This window comes from Melanotaenia boesemani, chromosome 9 (genome assembly GCF_017639745.1).
Source record: "Melanotaenia boesemani isolate fMelBoe1 chromosome 9, fMelBoe1.pri, whole genome shotgun sequence".
NCBI classification, from domain to species: Eukaryota; Metazoa; Chordata; class Actinopteri; order Atheriniformes; family Melanotaeniidae; genus Melanotaenia; species Melanotaenia boesemani.
This window is the reverse complement of record NC_055690.1, coordinates 6960031-6977993: the sequence shown is the minus strand read 5'-3', so window position 1 is coordinate 6977993 and position 17963 is coordinate 6960031. Positions and strand designations below refer to the sequence as shown.

The following is a 17963-nucleotide window of genomic DNA, read 5'->3' as shown; positions in this document are numbered from 1 at the left end:
AGCAATATGCCCAGGCTGATGAGGTAAAATGTCGACGGTAACATGGTGCTAATTTGAGAAAGTTCAAAAGAGCTAAACTGTCTTGTGGGAAACCTGAATAGTGGCTGGTTATCTTAGTATGTTTAAGTCTTGTGCTCATCAGTGTGAAATTTCTCATCTTTCTTGTTTTTTTGGTGAACCTTTCCACAGATTTATGGTCCCAGTATTTTAAAACCAAACCTACAACACTTGTTATGAGGAAGCTTAGTTTCCATCTTTACCTGCTGTGCCATCAGGCACCTCAGATTTTGGCTGAACCTTTCTTGTAAGCAGCACAGTGATTCTGTGGTTAGGATGGAGTTTACGCTGACTGAGATGAAACGGGGTCAGAGCATCACAGGACAAAGCTCTCTTCAGGCACAAGATACATAACACCAATGGCTTCAGTATGTTAAAGCAACATCAATCATTTATTCAGATGTTAGTTGCTTTTTTGTGAATGTTTTTTACAGCCTCTACCAGGTAACCCACAAAAAGAGCAACATGTCAGATAAAACTGTACATGAAGTGAAATATAATGTACTTTTCTCATATGATGTCATTTTGCCATGCTAATTAATACCAAGCTAACATACACGGAGCATTGTGTAAAACAAAACCGATATGAAGTGATACAAAAAAGTTAGTTCCTTGTGTTCATTTGGTTCAGATTGTGCAGCTGATCGTTACATCTAAATGTAGGGAAAAATGTTTACGTTACGTTTTAATAGATAGACTCTTCTGCTGCAGGTCACATCTGTTTAATAATGTAAAACCACAAGTTTAAAGCTCTAAAATGTTATACATAAATGTTGCTACGTACAGCCAAGTTAGAGAAAAAAAACTGATGGAAAAGCACCAAAAGATCATTTTCAGAGAATACAAATGTATTCAGTTGCCAAGCCATGCCCCATGTTTAGGAAACAATTTCCTAAACATAAATCCTTTCCTTGAAATCATCCAACTTAAACTTAACTGCAATGTTGACACACAACACATCATATTTGTTAAGATAAAGACCAGACTGGCGTGTGAAAACAACAAGCTGCTTCTTGGGACATTATATCATCTTTCGTGACCTTGTAATGAGATTACCTCACCTACTAGGCAGTATTTGTGGAGAGAAGGATAAACATTATGTTTGCAGCAGGTGCTACATCTTGGCTGTGCTATGACGTGCTGGGGGATTATCATTAGTTAGATGTCACAAAGGTTAATACGTTTAAAGAGGCATGTGTTCTGCTGCTCTCTAACCAAAAGTTTTACTCAAAGACAAAAACAAAGTTTGTGCAGCAATAAAAGATTCGAGGAGTATTAGGAATTAATGCTGCAGCTGGACATTCAAGCTGTTATTTTCATGCAGAAACACTGAAAATTTGTGCTTTTGTACTTTGAACACAGTTTTCTGAAGTGTAGTAAGTATCTTTAGCCCAAACATTAGCCTAATTGAATGAGTTCACTTGTGCTACTGATACTGGTTTCCCTGCTATGGGTAAATGGTCAGCTAGCTCGCACACGCAGCTCAACTCTCTTTAAGTGTAATCGCTCTCCTTGTTTTCTTGCATATTAAATATTCGGGGCACATGTCTGTGTTGGAAATAGGAGTGCGAGCAGCTCCAGAAAATGTACGCTGCCCAGCAGGACGAGCGCTTCCTGGAACAAACTCAGCAGCAGCATATCCTGTACCAGCAAGAGCAACAAATCCTCCACCAGCAAATCCAGGTATTTGAAGCTGACGCTTAGCTTGCATAAAGTTGTCGAGAAAAGGTGTACCAGGTTGCAGCAGAAAAACCAAAGAACTGCTCAACTGTGGTGAGCTGCATTACATCATAAGACCCCAATGCTTCTGAGTGCATTATATTAAATTCTGCAGGGGTAAATCATCAGTCTTTGGATTAAATGCTGGTTCCTGGGGTTTTGATTCTAAAGAAGCTCCTATTATTGTAGTACCGGGTACATATTTACTCTTAATGTCTTAAAACATTACTGACTTGTGTTGATGCAGAGATGTGTGAAAGTTTGCATCATATTGTATTTATGTAGAGTATGTTAGTTAATGCCGTATAGATGCTGAAATAATATTAGTGTCTCTGTTCTTTGTAAATAAAGCCGCTTTGTTCAGTAGGGGAGGGATTATCTCATTATGTAATATATGTGCTTTGAGTTAAATTTGATTTCTCTGTATTGGCAGGGTCTGTCTTTAGGCCATGGAGAGAGCCAGCCCAGTCACTTAACCCACCAGCTCCAGAGGTGAAAAAGGGAGAAAAAAAATCATAAAACACACACATTACTCATCAGCTACTGAGCAGTAAACAGCGAACCTGAGACTGTGCTGCAGCAATATCAACCGATGTGTTACATCATTAACATTTCTCTCTTCTCCTCTCCTACTCTGGGCCCGTCCTCCGTCAGGTTGCGTATCCAGCCCTCCAGCCCTCCGCCAACACATCCCAGCAACCACCTCTTCAGACAGCCCAATCAGAGTCCTCCGCCTGGCTCTGCAAGCATAATGCAAGGGCACGGTTAGTAACAGCTCCAGTGCTTTATTGCTTCATATGTTGAAATTGGTGTGGGTGTAGTGACTTGGCAAAAACGCAGCTAATTGATCATTTCACAGCTTCGCTTTAACCATCCACTTACATTTTAGCTGTACATGTATTTATGAGTAATTACCCTTTAAGTAATTACATTGTTTGTTTTTAAAATTAATTAAAATTTGGATTAAGATGTGTTGGGTATGCATCAAGGGTTTAAAAGTGATTGATTACATTATTTGATTATTATTGTTTTTCATATCTGTACACAAACACTGTTGCTTGTAGATTCTATTTGGTTTTTAATAATGCACAAGAAGATAAACCGTATGCTGATTGCATTAATGTTATTTTTCAAGAAAAACACATTGGGAAACTGTTTTTCAGTAAGACACTGTAAAGGTAAAACAAATTAAACAACTTGATGCAAAGTTTTGCATTTGTTCTGATTAAACTTGATCATTAGAAACTGAACTGAAATGGTTTAATTGGTTGGAGAATTTTGATGAGTTAAAGAGTTTTCCTTTTATCTCTTAGGGGGTCAGTCATCAGTGCAGTACCAGCATGGTGCCCCAGCGATGTACCAGGGACAGAGTGGGAGCCCACCTCCCACAGGCATGCCTCGAGTTTCTCTGCCAACCAATCAGCAGGCTGCATCTGCTCGCCCTGCTGTCCCACTGGGACAGGTTGTACCTCAACAGCAGCAGGTGACCACAAGGATTTCATCATTTCAATTTTTTTCCTCTACCAATGGTTACAGAGGTTTTTATTAAAACCAAGTCATGTCCTTCTTTCCATGTTGACTGTTCAGGTGACCATCCAGGTTCAGGAAGTGGAGCTGGGAGGTGGGGCACAGAGACAGGGTAGCTTTTTGTCTACACCAGGGGGACACCGAGTCCTCGGCAAGCAGCTCAGTGCAGACAATGCCGAGACACACAGGTGACCCTCTACGCCAGCTCATCATCATGCCCTCTGGTGGTCCCCTACATAACCAATCGACCATTTCTGTGTCTTCTCTCTGCCTTACAGTTTGATTTTTCTCTTTTTTTTAACTTAATGGCTACATCAGTCTGTCATTAAATTGTTTTCTGGTCATCATTGCATATATATGTTTTCCTTTTTTTATAATTCACTGCTTTTTCTTAAACTTGCACTTTGAAACTTCCAACATCGATAATTTAGGCCACACATGTTTTTTTTTTTAAAATTGATGTGAATATTGTTTGTTACAAATGTTGAAACTTAAGATAAATCTTGTCGTCTTTGCTGAGAATGAATCATCAAATTCCCCACCTCAGTGTATGAGGGTGAGTGTTTTCGATATGAGTGTTCCAGCATCTGGAGTAGGAGATCTTGTGAACCTTGTAACCCCGTCATCATCCCATAAACGTTCCCTTGTAGCCAGGATTGCCTTCACTGAGAGTTTGTAACAATCGTTTGTGTTTTGTGTCTCTAACTTGAACCCTGGACAGACTCGGAGTGTTTGTTAGCTTGTGTGTTGGCCTTTTAGACTGAGATATACATGAAGTTTTGCAGTTGAGGTTGTAATTAGTAGCTAACTGTCTTCTACTCCCCTCCTCTTCAGTCGCAGCCTTGGCCGATTCACATCTGCCTATGACCAGGCACAGTTCAATCCCCACCTCTTCTCTAGCGACGCCACCTCCCGGGGTGCATCTGGAGTGGTCGGCTCCTACAGCCCCTACCTGCAGGGAACCTCCCTTAAAGTCCCTGGGCTAGAGGGGTACCAGAGTGGGGCAGTGGGGACCAGCAGCTACGGGGCCCCCTCCACATTACAGCAGGCCCTGCTTTCCCCAACTCCTTTGGACTACCGCCCCCCACAGCAGCACGTCACCCCAACCCTGCAGGGCCTCCTGTCTCCCCGTCATTCTTTAACAGGCCACGCAGACCCCAGACTACCCCCTCAAGACCTGGCTGCCCTGCTGAAAAGACAGAGTCCCCGGCCATGCCCAGCACCCCCAACACCACCCAGCGGCGCGCCACAAGAGTTTGGAGATATGCTGCTTCTCCGTCAGCTGAGCCAAGGAGACAGCCTGGAGCCAGCTGCAGCTCAGGGCGCCTCTGGGGGGCAACACTACCACCACCTCCTCCAGATAAGACCTCCAGAGGTTCAGCCACAACATCACACGCCTCAGGTGCCATGTCCCACCTTACCTCACTCAGAGAGCATGGAGGAGGACGAGGTGCCAGCTGGATACCACCACCCGCATGAGGGTCTGCTGGCCAAGGCAGGGGAAGGACATGAGCTCCTCGGCCCTCCCCGAGGAGGAACCCCACCCTACAGCTCCCCTACACACAGGCACGGTGGTTACATAAGGAGTGCTCAAGCTTCTCGAGGTGAGACCTGTTTGCATGGCTATTTTAAATCTTGCTGCAATGATTCACAGTCCAGTTTCTCTCTTGACAAGAATGTTTATTTTTACATTTGTGTTGCTGCCTGCAACAAGAATATAGACCTTAAGATTATATTCAGTCCCTTTTCTTACTTATTTCTCTGTAACATGCACATGTAAGTTTTTTTCTTTTTCTTTCAGAATCAGACCATGTGGAGTGCCGGCCCCAAGGACAGGCCATGGAAGTGCCTGATCATAATGGTGTTGGCTATCCACGAGGTTCCCAGGGTGACACCTACAGGTCTAGAGGACAGCTACAGCGTCACCACACCATCCAGACCTGCGATGATGCTTATGTGAGTGGCTAGCCTAGATTAGATTCTGATAGTGTATTTGATTTTAAATTGATCAAATACAGCCCTGTTTATATCATGGTTTCCAGCTCGGGACAGGACAGCTTGCATCTTTTTTTTCCACAGTCAAAATCTGAGAAGGGTGACAAAAATCCAAGCCATCCTATTTTTTTTGGGACACTTGGGTTGTGGTCCCAATCTTACTGATCTGACCCTAGAGGGTGGAGCTTGGCACACTGAAAGCTATTGATTGGTCAAGAGAATTATCACCTCCTGAGCGACTCGACAATGAAAACAAAGTGGGAAAAGCTCCATTATTAAATATACAAATTTCTTTTGGTTTTTTTTAAAAGGTGCAGCAGGTTACAAAATCAATGAGTTTAAGAAAAGCCATATACAGTACCAGGGCCTGAAATTCACTGCAGAAATTGCACATAATAAAATCGATTCCCGTAAACCTAGCCCTTGTTATGCAGAAAATTCCCTCAAACAATTACAGTGGTCTGTAATATGAAGGTATGAAGGAATATGAATGTGCTATAAAGGTTTGCATCGGAGCCATGAAACTGAAAGAAAAAGGAAGAGCTCCCTCTCAAGTCGCACTGTCACTCCCGCTGGTAAACCAAACATAGCAGCTGGATTTCCTGCCGGTAAAATGATCCATTCACAGACTGCTGGTTAAATCTAAATCTAACAATACATCTGAAGGGAATAACACCAGAAGAAGTCAGTGATGTTGGTAATGATCCAAATCCTCCAGATCCTCAGGTAGTGCCGGTTGAAACCAAGCACCCTAAATAAAAGTTTCAGGCTAATTTACTCAGAATATATCTGTGGCTTGAACATAACAGGATTTAATGCGGGGGGTTATGCCTTTTCCCATCAAATCTGCTTCTTCAGTTAATGATGTTTATAACACAGCAGCTAGGGATGTAACTGTACGCCAACATCACGGTTTTAAGGTCACGGTTCGGTTCTTTTTCTGTACAGTACAGAAACAAGTGCAAAACATAAAACTGCCTAACTTTGGTAAAAACAGGAACATGTTTAATTACGTTTAAAATTAAAACAAAAAGAAAAAGAAAATTGCAGTAAATTCTCCAATAGAAGATTCTTAAATATATAACAATATGGCCTAAATAGTGATATGCCCCCCACCCCTCCAAGTAAGTTTGAATGATCACACATTTTCAGATAAAGTCTGTATTCAAAGTAAAAACCCTTCAACCACTTTACCTGTTTTATTTACAGTATTTGTTATTGTTAAAGACAAAAGTTGTCAGAAAATGTAAATATAAGAAAGTCTCTTTTCATGGCTCTTTAAAAAATAATTAACGTAAGCGCCGTAGGGGGGAAAAAATGCTGTCAACTTTTTCATAGTGATTTGGTGGTTCGAGCACAGTTCATTCAGAACGACTTTTCAGAGTGTGCTTTCATCCACATGTGGAGGGGGCGGGGCTATCGGGAGAGTGGATCTTGAACACAGCTCGACTCAAGACCAGCAGACTGCTTTGGTCTTATCCACTTATCTTTGTCCATTTACATCCTTCACTGGGAACGAGATTTTAACAGTGGAAGAGGGTCTTTAAGTTCTGGTTTCTCTTTAAAACCGTTGTTACACCTCTGTTGCGAACCGAATGGTCCGTGGCGAAAAATCCAAATATGGATACATGTACCGTTACACCCTAACAGCAGCTGTAAAGAAAACGGGTGTTTAAGAGGCGCGTTCGCAGTGTGAAGAGGAAATTAACAGGCTTCTTAGAACTTGAAGTTTCAAAATATTCTTTGTTGGCTTTAAAAGATTTGTTCACCACCTGTAAATCAATCATCAGAAGGAAGAGTGTTCAAAAATCCACATTTTTAAAAGAAGGCAAAAACACCAGAGTTTGAGTAGAATTGACAATTCTTTGTTAAGCCAGTAATAAGAAAACAATACATATCTTCTCGAGAAGGAGGCCTGTTAGCTTAGCTTCTGATCACTAATACACAAAGTGTCGGGACCCTTCGGTTCAGCCAAAAAGACCCATCCATCCATCCATCCATCCATCCATCCATTCTCTTCCGCTTATCCGGAGTCGGGTCGCGGGGGCAGCTGCCTAAGCAGGGAAACCCAGACTTCCCTCTCCCCGGCCACATTCACCAGCTCATCCGAAGGGATCCCGAGGCGTTCCCAGGCCAGCCGAGAGATGTAGTCTGTCCAGCGTGTCCTGGGTCTGCCCCGGGGCCTCCTTCCGGTGGGACGTGCCCGGAAGCCACCACCTTATCGTGGTGGAGGAGTTTGTGTGTCCTGACGATCCTAGCAGCTATGTTGTCGGGGGCGTATGCCCCTGGTAGGGTCACCCATGGCAAACAGGTGTCTAGGGGAGGGACCAGACTAAGTGTGGCTCACAAAACCCTTATGATGATGAAAAAACAAGGACCAAGGTTTCCCTTGCCCGGACGTGGGTCACCGGGGCCCCCCTCTGGAGCCAGGCCTGGAGGTGGGGCACGGAGGCGAGCGCCTGGTGGCCGGGCCTTTGCCCATGGGGCCCGGTCGGGCTCAGCCCGAAAGGGAGACATGGGCCTCTCCTCCCGTGGGCTCACCACCTACGGGAGGGGCCATAGGGGTCGGGTGCATTGTGAGCTGGGCGGCTGCCAGAGGCGGGGACCCTGGCGGTCTGATCCTCGGCTGCAAAAGCTAGCTCTAGGGACGTGGAATGTCACCTCTCTGGCGGGTAAGGAGCCTGAGCTGGTGCGCGAGGTTGAGCGGTTCCGGCTAGATATAGTTGGACTCACCTCGACGCATAGCTTGGGCTCTGGAACAACTGCCCTCGAGAGGGGCTGGACCCTCTTCCATTCTGGAGTTGCTCCCGGTGAGAGGCGCCGAGCAGGTGTAGGCCTGCTCATTGCCCCCCAACTTGGCGCCTGTACGTTGGGGTTTACCCCGGTGGACGAAAGGGTAGCCTCCCTCCGCCTTCGGGTGGGGGGACGGGTCCTGACTGTTGTTTGTGCCTATGCACCAAATAGCAGTTCAGAGTACCCACCCTTTTTGGAGTCCTTGGGGGGGGGTGTTGGAGAGCACTCCTTCTGGGGACTCCCTCGTTCTGCTGGGGGACTTCAATGCTCACGTGGGCAATGACAGCGAGACCTGGAGGGGCGTGATTGGGAGGAACGGCCCCCCTGATCTGAATCCGAGTGGTGTTTTGTTGTTGGACTTCTGTGCTCGTCATGGATTGTCCATAACGAACACCTTGTTCAGACATAAGAGTGTCCACATGTGCACTTGGCACCAGGACACTCTAGGCCGCAGTTCGATGATCGACTTTGTAGTCGTGTCGTCGGACTTGCGGCCGCATGTCCTGGACACTCGGGTGAAGAGAGGGGCGGAGCTGTCAACTGATCACCACCTGGTGGTGAGTTGGCTCAGATGGTGGGGGAGGATGCCGGTCAGGCCTGGCAGGCCCAAGCGTGTTGTGAGGGTCTGCTGGGAACGTCTGGCAGAGTCCCCTGTCAGAAGGAGTTTCAACTCCCATCTCCGGCAGAGCTTCAACCAAGTCCCGGGTGAGGCGGGGGACATTGAGTCTGAATGGGCTGTGTTCCGTGCCAAAAAGACCCGCCTACCTAAATTATCCTCCTCATTTATAGTGATACAATGCATTGTGGCTATGTGCGTGCATGTGGTGAGCATTCATGTGAATGTGTATTTTGCAAGGTGGTCCTTCCTTCTTCCGGGAATTTGATTCCTCCAGGTCCTCCTTTTGGGGTACGTCTGAGGTGCGTCAGAGCTGAAAGGAAAAAGATGCTTCGCTCTGCCCTGTTATCTGTCTGCCTCTCTGTGCTGACCTCCTTCTACCTGTTCCCACCATTTTACACAAAAGGCTGTACTTTTTAATGATTTCTGAGTTACTGGGAAATTCCGTTCTGCTAGGAGTGAATAGATAAGCAAAGAGATACAAAAATATTTACGATTTACTCCCTAGTGGCCATCCAGAACATTGTCAAGGCCGCTAATTCTCAGCTGTCTTCTCAGTATTGAACTCAGTAACCTTATATGAGTTTATGTGAATACACTATCTGTAACCTGCAAAGCAATGATGACAATTAAGCTGTAGTTCTATTAAAAGCAAAGCCTAATGCATGTTACTAAAATCTAAGGATAAAATGTAAATGAATAAATGAATAAGAATGCTTAAATGAGTAAATGAATAATAAATGAGTAAATGAATCAAAATGCTTATAAAATATTTGCAACAAACTTTATAACTTTATAGCACAAAAATATGGATGCAGTCAGAGGACATTGACTGGGGGGAAAAAAAGATGTTATCCCGTCGGCACACATTTTTAAGTTGTGGCCACGGATTACTGACATGTGGAACGACTTCATTAACTTGTGGCCACCTGTTAGTTTAGCACATATTTATGGGCAATTATCCTTTAATTTGCTTGTATTTTAATGTTGAGATTAATTATTGAATTGTAACCAAGCCTACTGGGTTGTTGATGGATCAGTAATCCATGCCCATGATTTAAGAATCCGTGGTCCTGAGTTCATTTTTTTTTTTCCGGTTTCAGTACTAAATGAATTGGCTAATGCAAATTTTTCCTCATCTGTTTAAATTAATGAAAGATATGGGGTATCCTTCTAGAAACACCAAGGTATGATAGCTACAGAAAGAAAAAGTTCTACCAGAAATGCACAAAGAATTTACAGGAACACTGGTGAAAGATATTAACAAAGCTGTGCTAAAAGTCCTGTGTTTTCCTTAATAACGGATGAATCCACTGCAACACCAAGTAACTCATTCAGATACATGGATGATAACTAGATCTAAACAAAACTGTTAAGGAAATTGTGTGAGCATGTTTTTCGCACAAAAGGAGAATTTAAAAAAAAAAAACTAGTCAGAAATTTACTAAATAATAAAATTTCCGAGCTTCACCCTCCCCAAGACCAGCTTGGTTTTAACTTATCAAATGGAAGGAGTTTAAATAGACAGAGAACAGTGGGCAGAGTAGAGCATGGAGGGAAACAACTTATTTCGCTGATGCATTGTTTATATCAACTTCCTCTGGGTCCACATCCATGGCAGCCGGCATAATTGTGCAATCCACAGTGGTCACTATAGCCCCGTTTCCACCGACTTTACAAAGCACTTCCAAGAAGAAAGAACACAAACTGTTGGATGACCACCATTCTCCTCCTCTGTTTTGGTTGTTCCTTACGGAAAGCGTTGCACCGCGTTGTTGTCATACTATTACGTAGCTGAGGCATCTATTGCTGTCCGGCTAACAAGCCGCCTCTCATATCCATATCCACAAACCATATCCACACCCTAACCGTTCTGACCCGCACTCATTGGTGGAAAGGAGGCATATGGTGTTTTTAGAATGGAGAAACAACTCTGTGTGTCAGAGCAGTCTATGGTGGGGAGGGGGGTGTTCTGTGAGGGACAAGAACAGGCTCAACAGACTAATAAAATGAGTGTGCGGCAGCCCCCTGGACCCCATCGAGGTGATGGGGGAGAGGAAGGCTCTGGCCTCCCACCCTCTGCATCAGACTGTGGGGGCCTTAAGCAGCTCCTTCAGTAACAGAATCACATCCAAGGTGTAGGACGGAGCGCTTCCACAGTTCTTCATACCAAACACGTCAGAGTGTTTAATGCTGCACTATAATTCTGTTATTGCAACAAACATTGTCATATCTCAGTAGGGCTGATGTTTACTGATGTCCTAGCTATGCACTTTATGGTCTGTTTTTTCATTCTACTCTTATATGATTAATTCATATCTTCCATGTGTCCATATTCACCTCTGTAATAACACCTCACCACTGCACATCAAGCTGGGTGAGGGTGTGAATATAAACACTGTTTCTTTCTTTTTCTGTTATTAATATTTACTATTTACTACTATTTGTGTTTTTTATTTTGTCTATTTATCTCTTTTACTTTGTGTTTGAGCTGCTGTAACAGTGAAATTTCCCCACTGTGGGATCAATAAAGGATCTTATCTGCAACTGAGGCCACTGAATCTACTTGAAAATGAAAAGATGTTTATATCTGGGAGAATTTTGGCCACTGAGGGCCACCATCTATTCCCAACTGTGCTTGGCATCTGAAGTAATTTTTTATGCCCATCTTTACTACTAGATGTCAGTACTTCTTACGCACTGTACCTTTAAAGCTGCATGTGAAGAAGAAAGGATACAAACTGCTGGATGTCCACCATTCTTTTCCTTTGTTTCTTTGTCACATTATTCTTTAAGATTTGAGAAAGACATTGTGGCGCTATGACGCCATGCTACTATGTAGCTGACGCACATATCGAGCTCTTTCTTATACCCTGCCTACTAGGTAAGGGTATGGTTAGCTGTGGAAACGCAATAGTAATCCAAACCACCCCGTCCCGAGCTGGTCTCCTTGGTGGAGATGGGATATAACAAAGACTTTGTTTTATGGCTTGAAAGTTACTAATCAAATGTCCATTAACTACTCCCATGTATCTAAAGCTGCTTTTCCATCTTCCTGCTCAGGATCAGGCAGACCCCATGTCTGGGATGAGCCTCCTAGCTGGAAAGGCACTAAGCTCTGCTCGCATGTCAGACATTCTCAGCCAGACTTCGCTGACTGGAAGCCAGCAGCTGCACCAGCGAGAAGATTCAGGTTGGTATGAGGCGTGCAAACACCACAGTGTGCACACTTTCCTTTTCCTTTTTTTTTTTTTTATCTTGTCATCCAATAAAAGATGTTTGTCATGCAGTGTGCGATGTTGAAGGGGAGCTCCATGCTGCAGCCTGCTACCCCTCATCCTGCACCAGTGATATGCTCCTCAGCTACAAACCCCCTGATCTGCAGTACAGCATGGAGCAGGCTGGGGTCTAGCACAGGTACACACTCACACACAGAAGTTTCTTGGAAATTTTTTACTTTTTTGTGCAGTAGAGTTTACAATCAAACCTAAAAATGAAAGAATTCTTCATATTTAGGACCTGTGTTATCTGTACTTCTTTGTCTATCTCAAACCGAAATATTTTTGATGATAGCCAACATCTACAGGCTCAACACTGAAGGAGTGTATGTCAGTTCTGAGTCTCGAATAACTCGGGTGTGCTGTTACTGGATGCTCCCTGATGGGGTTGTTCAAACTAGGGATGTGCAAAGTGTAAAATTCTGGGCTGATGTTGGTAAGGAAATAATGACATATGCTTTAGTTAAGTTAAGCAAAAAAGAAAAAATCTGAACAATTATAAAGTATTTCAGCCCTCCATCGTGCTGTTTTTGAATTGACCACAGATGTATGAAACCTTTGTCATAGCCTTGACATAAAAGCAGCACTTTATTCCGCTTCAGCCAGACTTCACTGACTGACTTGTCAGTGCTGACATGGCTCATCTTTTTTTTTTTTTTGTCAGTTTCTCATGCACTAATCTTGGTGATTATTTGATAAAAATTGGAAAATTGTTGTTGGAAGAGAGGAAATTAATGGAACGTTAGCGATCCAACTTGTCAGCCGTCACTACACCGAGCAGCGAAAACTTTTAAAAACACCTCTGCAGCACAAGACAAAAGGACAAAAGCATGTAGAGGGACATTTTTCCTCCAGTTTTAAGTGTAATCGTTGAAGCCAGATATTGATCATCTCTTCTCTCCCCTTGTCTTCCTGTAGGAAGGGATGAATCCTGTGTGCTTCGGTCCATATCAGCCACCCTGAGTTATGTTGACTTGAGTTAAGCAGCATCACGCCAAACCACCTTCGTCTGCCCGAGCAGGGGCGCTCTATGTCCATCTGTCTGTCTCCATCTGTCCCTCAGAGGGCAGCGTGAGAGAGGGGGAGTGTGGGTGGGTGTAGACTTTCTTGGGTTTTTTTGGGGGGGGGTGGTTCAAAGGTTAAAGTGCCAGCATTTTCTGCACAGACATCCAGCATTCTTTGCTGCAGGTTGTCTCCTCTTCTCAGCTCCCATCCTGGGTAGATTGGGGCTCCACTCCTCCCTCTTTCGACTCGACCTCCCCCATCTCCCATCCTCTCCCTCTTTGGCAAACCTGACCCACATCACATCCACCCGCAGCCCTGTCCAAAACCTTCCTTTTCCACCCCTAACTGTTGGCATACGTTCATTCTGTGCCTCACTGGCCGAACCATTGATACAGTAATGCTTTCAAGAACCTGGAGTCCAACAACACATAGACACACTGCTGCCGCAAACCCAAAGTATTTACATTTTGGCTCGAGTGTGTCTGTGTGAGTGTGTTTACACGTGTGCGTAATTCAAACAAAAGGGTGAGATTAGGGACAGGTGGTGTATATGAAGTTCAGCCTGCTGTCCTTGAAGCAGATGCTTCCAGAGCAGGATGAAGTCTCAGCAGCGGTTGGTGCTTCGGGTCAGACTCCAAAATTGCTCTATCCAAAGGTGGAGCTCAGTGACATCGCACAGGACAAACCAGCTTCCTTTTTTTTGTTTTGTTTTTTCTGTTCTGTCATTCTTTTTATTCTTTTCAAAAGTTTATTCATTTTTACAGTTAATGTCAGTGTAGGCATTATGGTCTGTATGGTTACTCTTATTACTGTTTTCTGTAAAAGAAGTTTTATTATAATGAATATTATTATTATTAAAGGAAATCAGATGTGTTTTGCAAGGAGGACAACAACGCTCTTTTGATTACTAAAGTAAATCTGCACTTTGGGTTCAAGCTATCCTGTCGGTTTCCTCGCAGTTCCCTGCTCTCGTTCATACGGTTAACCCGCTTTTCTATCCCGCCCTCCCCATCGCCTCCAACCCCGTAATTCCACACTCAATGTTCTCCATCCTCCTCTCCATGTCAGTGATGTTGTATTGCATTGTGGGTAGTTTTACCAGACATTTCCTTCTATCCTTGTACAGTGATGCCATGTATAGAAAGCTTTTACTTTTTTTTCTTTCTTTCTTTTTTTTTTTTTTTTTTATTTTTTCTTTTTAGATGTTGAGGATTTTTTTATTGGTATTGTTTATTGTTTGTATTTTCGGATGTCTTTAAAATGTTTTTTCATTGTTCTTTTGCTTTATGAATCTTGAGATTTCTAGCCAAAAGAGGACAGAGAGAAGAGAGACTGCGCTCTTCTGTTCTTATTATTTTAATGTTATTATATTGAGACACTTGAATAAGAAGAGAGTAATTATTTTGTGTTGCTTTTTAAAGTATCATTTCAATCGATGTTGTGAGTGTCATTCTTGTTGATGTTGGGCCTGTTTTTATGTTAACGGGGTAGATGTGGCCAGCTATACAGGGTCAGGCTTTGGGCTTTGTCTGGGTTGGATCGGGTGCTACAGAGACTTGACAATTAATAAATAAAAAGGAAAAAAAACACAGACATAAAAATAAGGGAATAACTTGTAAAATAGCTGACATATCATTCAAACATCACAAGCGTGGAGATGGACAAATCCACCTCAGTTTCTCCTTTTCTCTGTCTGCTGTGATCCTCCCATCATCCTTTTCTGCATCGGCTTCTGGTCAGATGGCGCCTTACGGACACGCCCCCCCTCCTTCCCAGCTAACTTTGCTACTATGGCAATCATGGAGGAAACTACTGCTACAATCGCCCCTTTTTCCTTTTGATTTTTATTATTCATACCTTCTTTTTTTCCCCCCATTTTGCTTTTTGTCGGACTCTGAATCTTAAGAGGAAGATGGGAGGAGGTGAGGGCTGCATTTCACGAACTGTTAATGGCTCTTGTCGTCGTTGGATACACCTGCACAAACCTCCAAACTTTAAAGGGAAACATTTCAGGGGGTGACCATAAGAATGAATTATTAAAATTCTTCACCAACAAAGGAATACAAGGTTGCGTTCAGAGCAGGGAAGGGCGTGCACACCTTAAACATGTCTCCCGGGTCTGTGGCTCTGCTGAAGGGCAGCCAGATGGAGGCTGCTGCACGCCGGGGACCACAGCAGAGGACTGAATCTCCTTTTTTGTTTTATTTTTTTAAGCATTTAATGTTTGAGTTCTGTCTTTCCTCCAATATTTGGCCATGAAAAGACTGTTGTGCAAAAATAATGTTTGTACAGGCCAGATGGACGAATACCTGGCTGCACTGTCTGCGTACTGTACGCTATTTACGCCTGAAAGCTGTAGATGGTGTCGTGCTGCGCTGGTGCTTTCCATTTCCAGCATGGCACTTCCTTCATTACCAACTTTCACCCCTATTTAGACTCCATGCAGCTGATGTTTACTCTAAGAATAGAGGACATATGGGCATAAACGCTGAGTTTTGCTTTGTTTTAAGAAACTATACTTTACAAATCAGTGTTCCTCTTGGCTCTGCTTCTTTTCTGTTCCAGATCTTTCCACTTTGCTTTTTCATTGTTTACACCAAGCCAAAATAGATTTGGAAAAGAAAAGATTGATGCTGCTGAGGACAAGGAGGGAAATGACTGGAATGGAAGGCATCGGCATGTTTCTCATCCCGTGGCAAGATAAATAAAAAGGTCTGACAACCTTAGGCTCCTCATGTCTATTGTGAACGGCCAAAGGGGATTTATAGAAAAAGGGACAGTTCCAAGGGAATGGAAAGCACTGCACAAATTCAGAAAGTAGTGGAGCGAATACTTCACACACAAATTGAGCCTGATCAGACCGATCATGACACCACCCTTCCCCGTCTTTCTGCCCTAACTCTTCCATCCCTGACTTCCTTTTTGCTCCATCCCAGCAAGCCAGCTCTCTGCTCCACCTCCCCTGTTTTTAGATTCCTTTTTTTTTTTTATCAGTTCATTTTTTAAGTCTATTTGTTGTTGTTTTTTTATGTTAAGTTCTGTTGACTACAAAAATACTAAAGTGCAACAACAACGATTAAAAATATCAACCAAACTGAGATGAATAAATAAATATATATAAATAAAGAAATAATTTAAAAAGCTTGACTTGTGTGTATTTTTGCTACAGACACTTCAGAAATCCATTGTGTTCTCGCTTTCATTAGTTTCATTTAGTGGAACAAAATCTATTACTGCTTAATTTATGACTTGTGTTCAGACCCTCAATCCAGTACTTCCTACAAGCTCTTCTAACTTCGGCTACATCCGTGGTTTGTCCTGACTGAAAAGCAACTGAACTTTTGTTTAATTTAGGTCCCCCTGACTAACTCAGGCCAAAGATTAATTAAATGGCATATAAATAAGACTTTCATTTGACCTGCTATCGCCATGGATGACTACAACCTGGACAGTGACCACCAGCCTTGAATGTTTGTTGCAAACATCCATTTAGTCCCATAAAAAGTAAAATATTCGGATTCGGTGAACTATTCACACGGTGCTGAGACACTGAATTTTTTCCCATTTAATCAACATAATTTTGTATTCTGATTGAACTTGTGATTTACACCCCTACTCTGAGCATTTTGTTTTACACTGCTTACTTGGTAATGTGTAGTTCATTTACTGAGGCTGCAGCTTTTCGGAGCAGCCGGTCCATGTTCGATCCCCAGTCTGGGGCCCTTTGCTACATGTGATCGCATCCTCTCTCTGACCCCAATATATACTTGATGTGTCCTTTCTAGCTACTGTAAAATAAAGGCCTGTTACAAAACAATCAAAAGAAAAAGAAAAAAAGTACATTACTTTTTGGGGATGGTGTTGGCTTGAGTGGAAGTGGTACCTAAAGCGTAAAAGGTTGTATCTATTTAAGATATGATCTGTATAACAGTGCAGTGTCAGTAGTGGTCTCAGTTACGGAAGAATGCTTTACATGTTTTCTGCCTTAGAGGATTATTTAAAGGTGAAAATAAATAAAAGGAATAATACCTTAAAATGTTATTTAACTAAAAGAAAAGATTTCTACGGAGCCCCCGAGAGGACACAGGATTTTTTTTTTTGCATTCCCATCCCAATAAATTTTGCGTTACCTTGCAACACTGGGATTATCCGAGAGCGCGCACATCCTTTTAAAGCTGTTTTGCTCAGTTTCTTTCTGGTCTGCATCTGTCCCTCAGCATCAAGTCAACGTAACACGCACAGCTGACAATGACATTATGTCCACATTAACAGAGATGTAGTAACATGGTGCTTTGATGGATTAATTACAAATGCAGACAAAGGTTTGCTCTAATCAGAAACAGCATCTTGCTGCTTTACTGTTTTGGCTGCTTGTGTTTAGACTGTAAAGTGACATTGATATGATTTACTGGTAATTTATTAAACTCCAATTTCCATCCATTTTCATGACTGAATTATTAAGTGCTCAGTACAGCTTATTAAGAAGACTTTAGGGTATTTGTGTAAAAAAAAAAAATAGTCTCTTCTCTTGAGGATCTTCTGACTCAAAAAGGATCATTTAGTCTTCTTTCTAATGCTGTAACGCATCATTCATTACAGCACTCAGACGAATTATAATGAATGCCATGAACTGCACTGAGGCTGAGGTAACGTGTCAACATCATCTAGAAGTACATCACATTCTGTATTTATTTGCACATGGGCATCTGAGGTTTACCCAGACAAAACTCAGTTTACACTAAAAACATTTTTTAACTTGATTGGTTATTTATATTTATATGTATTTAAAAGAAGCATCTTTCCCCAGAGGTACAGAGATTGTTGTGAGGGACAGAAAGCAGACTGAGGAGCACAGTATGGGAGGGTGTATATGATGTATGGGTGAAGGAGGTCAGGTAGGTGCTGAGGGGCCAGGCTATTGTGTTGTAGCTGTAGACTTGACCAGGTGTCAGTAAAGATTTATAAGCATGGGG

General features: G+C 42.9%; 1 protein-coding gene across 5 annotated transcripts in view; it reads left to right on the top strand.

The window, feature by feature from the left end:
• The window catches only part of sik3 (SIK family kinase 3), a 39127-nt gene extending 22996 nt beyond the window's left edge, over positions 1–16131 (top strand). For all 5 annotated transcript variants that reach the window (XM_041994527.1, XM_041994529.1, XM_041994526.1 and 2 more), the window contains 10 exons: positions 1621–1740; positions 2210–2268; positions 2431–2540; positions 3090–3259; positions 3364–3491; positions 4138–4907; positions 5105–5259; positions 11771–11900; positions 11998–12124; positions 12904–16131. In XM_041994527.1, the coding sequence (XP_041850461.1) occupies positions 1621–1740; positions 2210–2268; positions 2431–2540; positions 3090–3259; positions 3364–3491; positions 4138–4907; positions 5105–5259; positions 11771–11900; positions 11998–12119 (1764 nt within the window). In that variant the 3' untranslated portion in view covers positions 12120–12124; positions 12904–16131. The remainder of the gene's footprint in view (positions 1–1620; positions 1741–2209; positions 2269–2430; positions 2541–3089; positions 3260–3363; positions 3492–4137; positions 4908–5104; positions 5260–11770; positions 11901–11997; positions 12125–12903) is intronic.
• The last annotated feature ends 1832 nt before the right edge of the window (positions 16132–17963 follow it).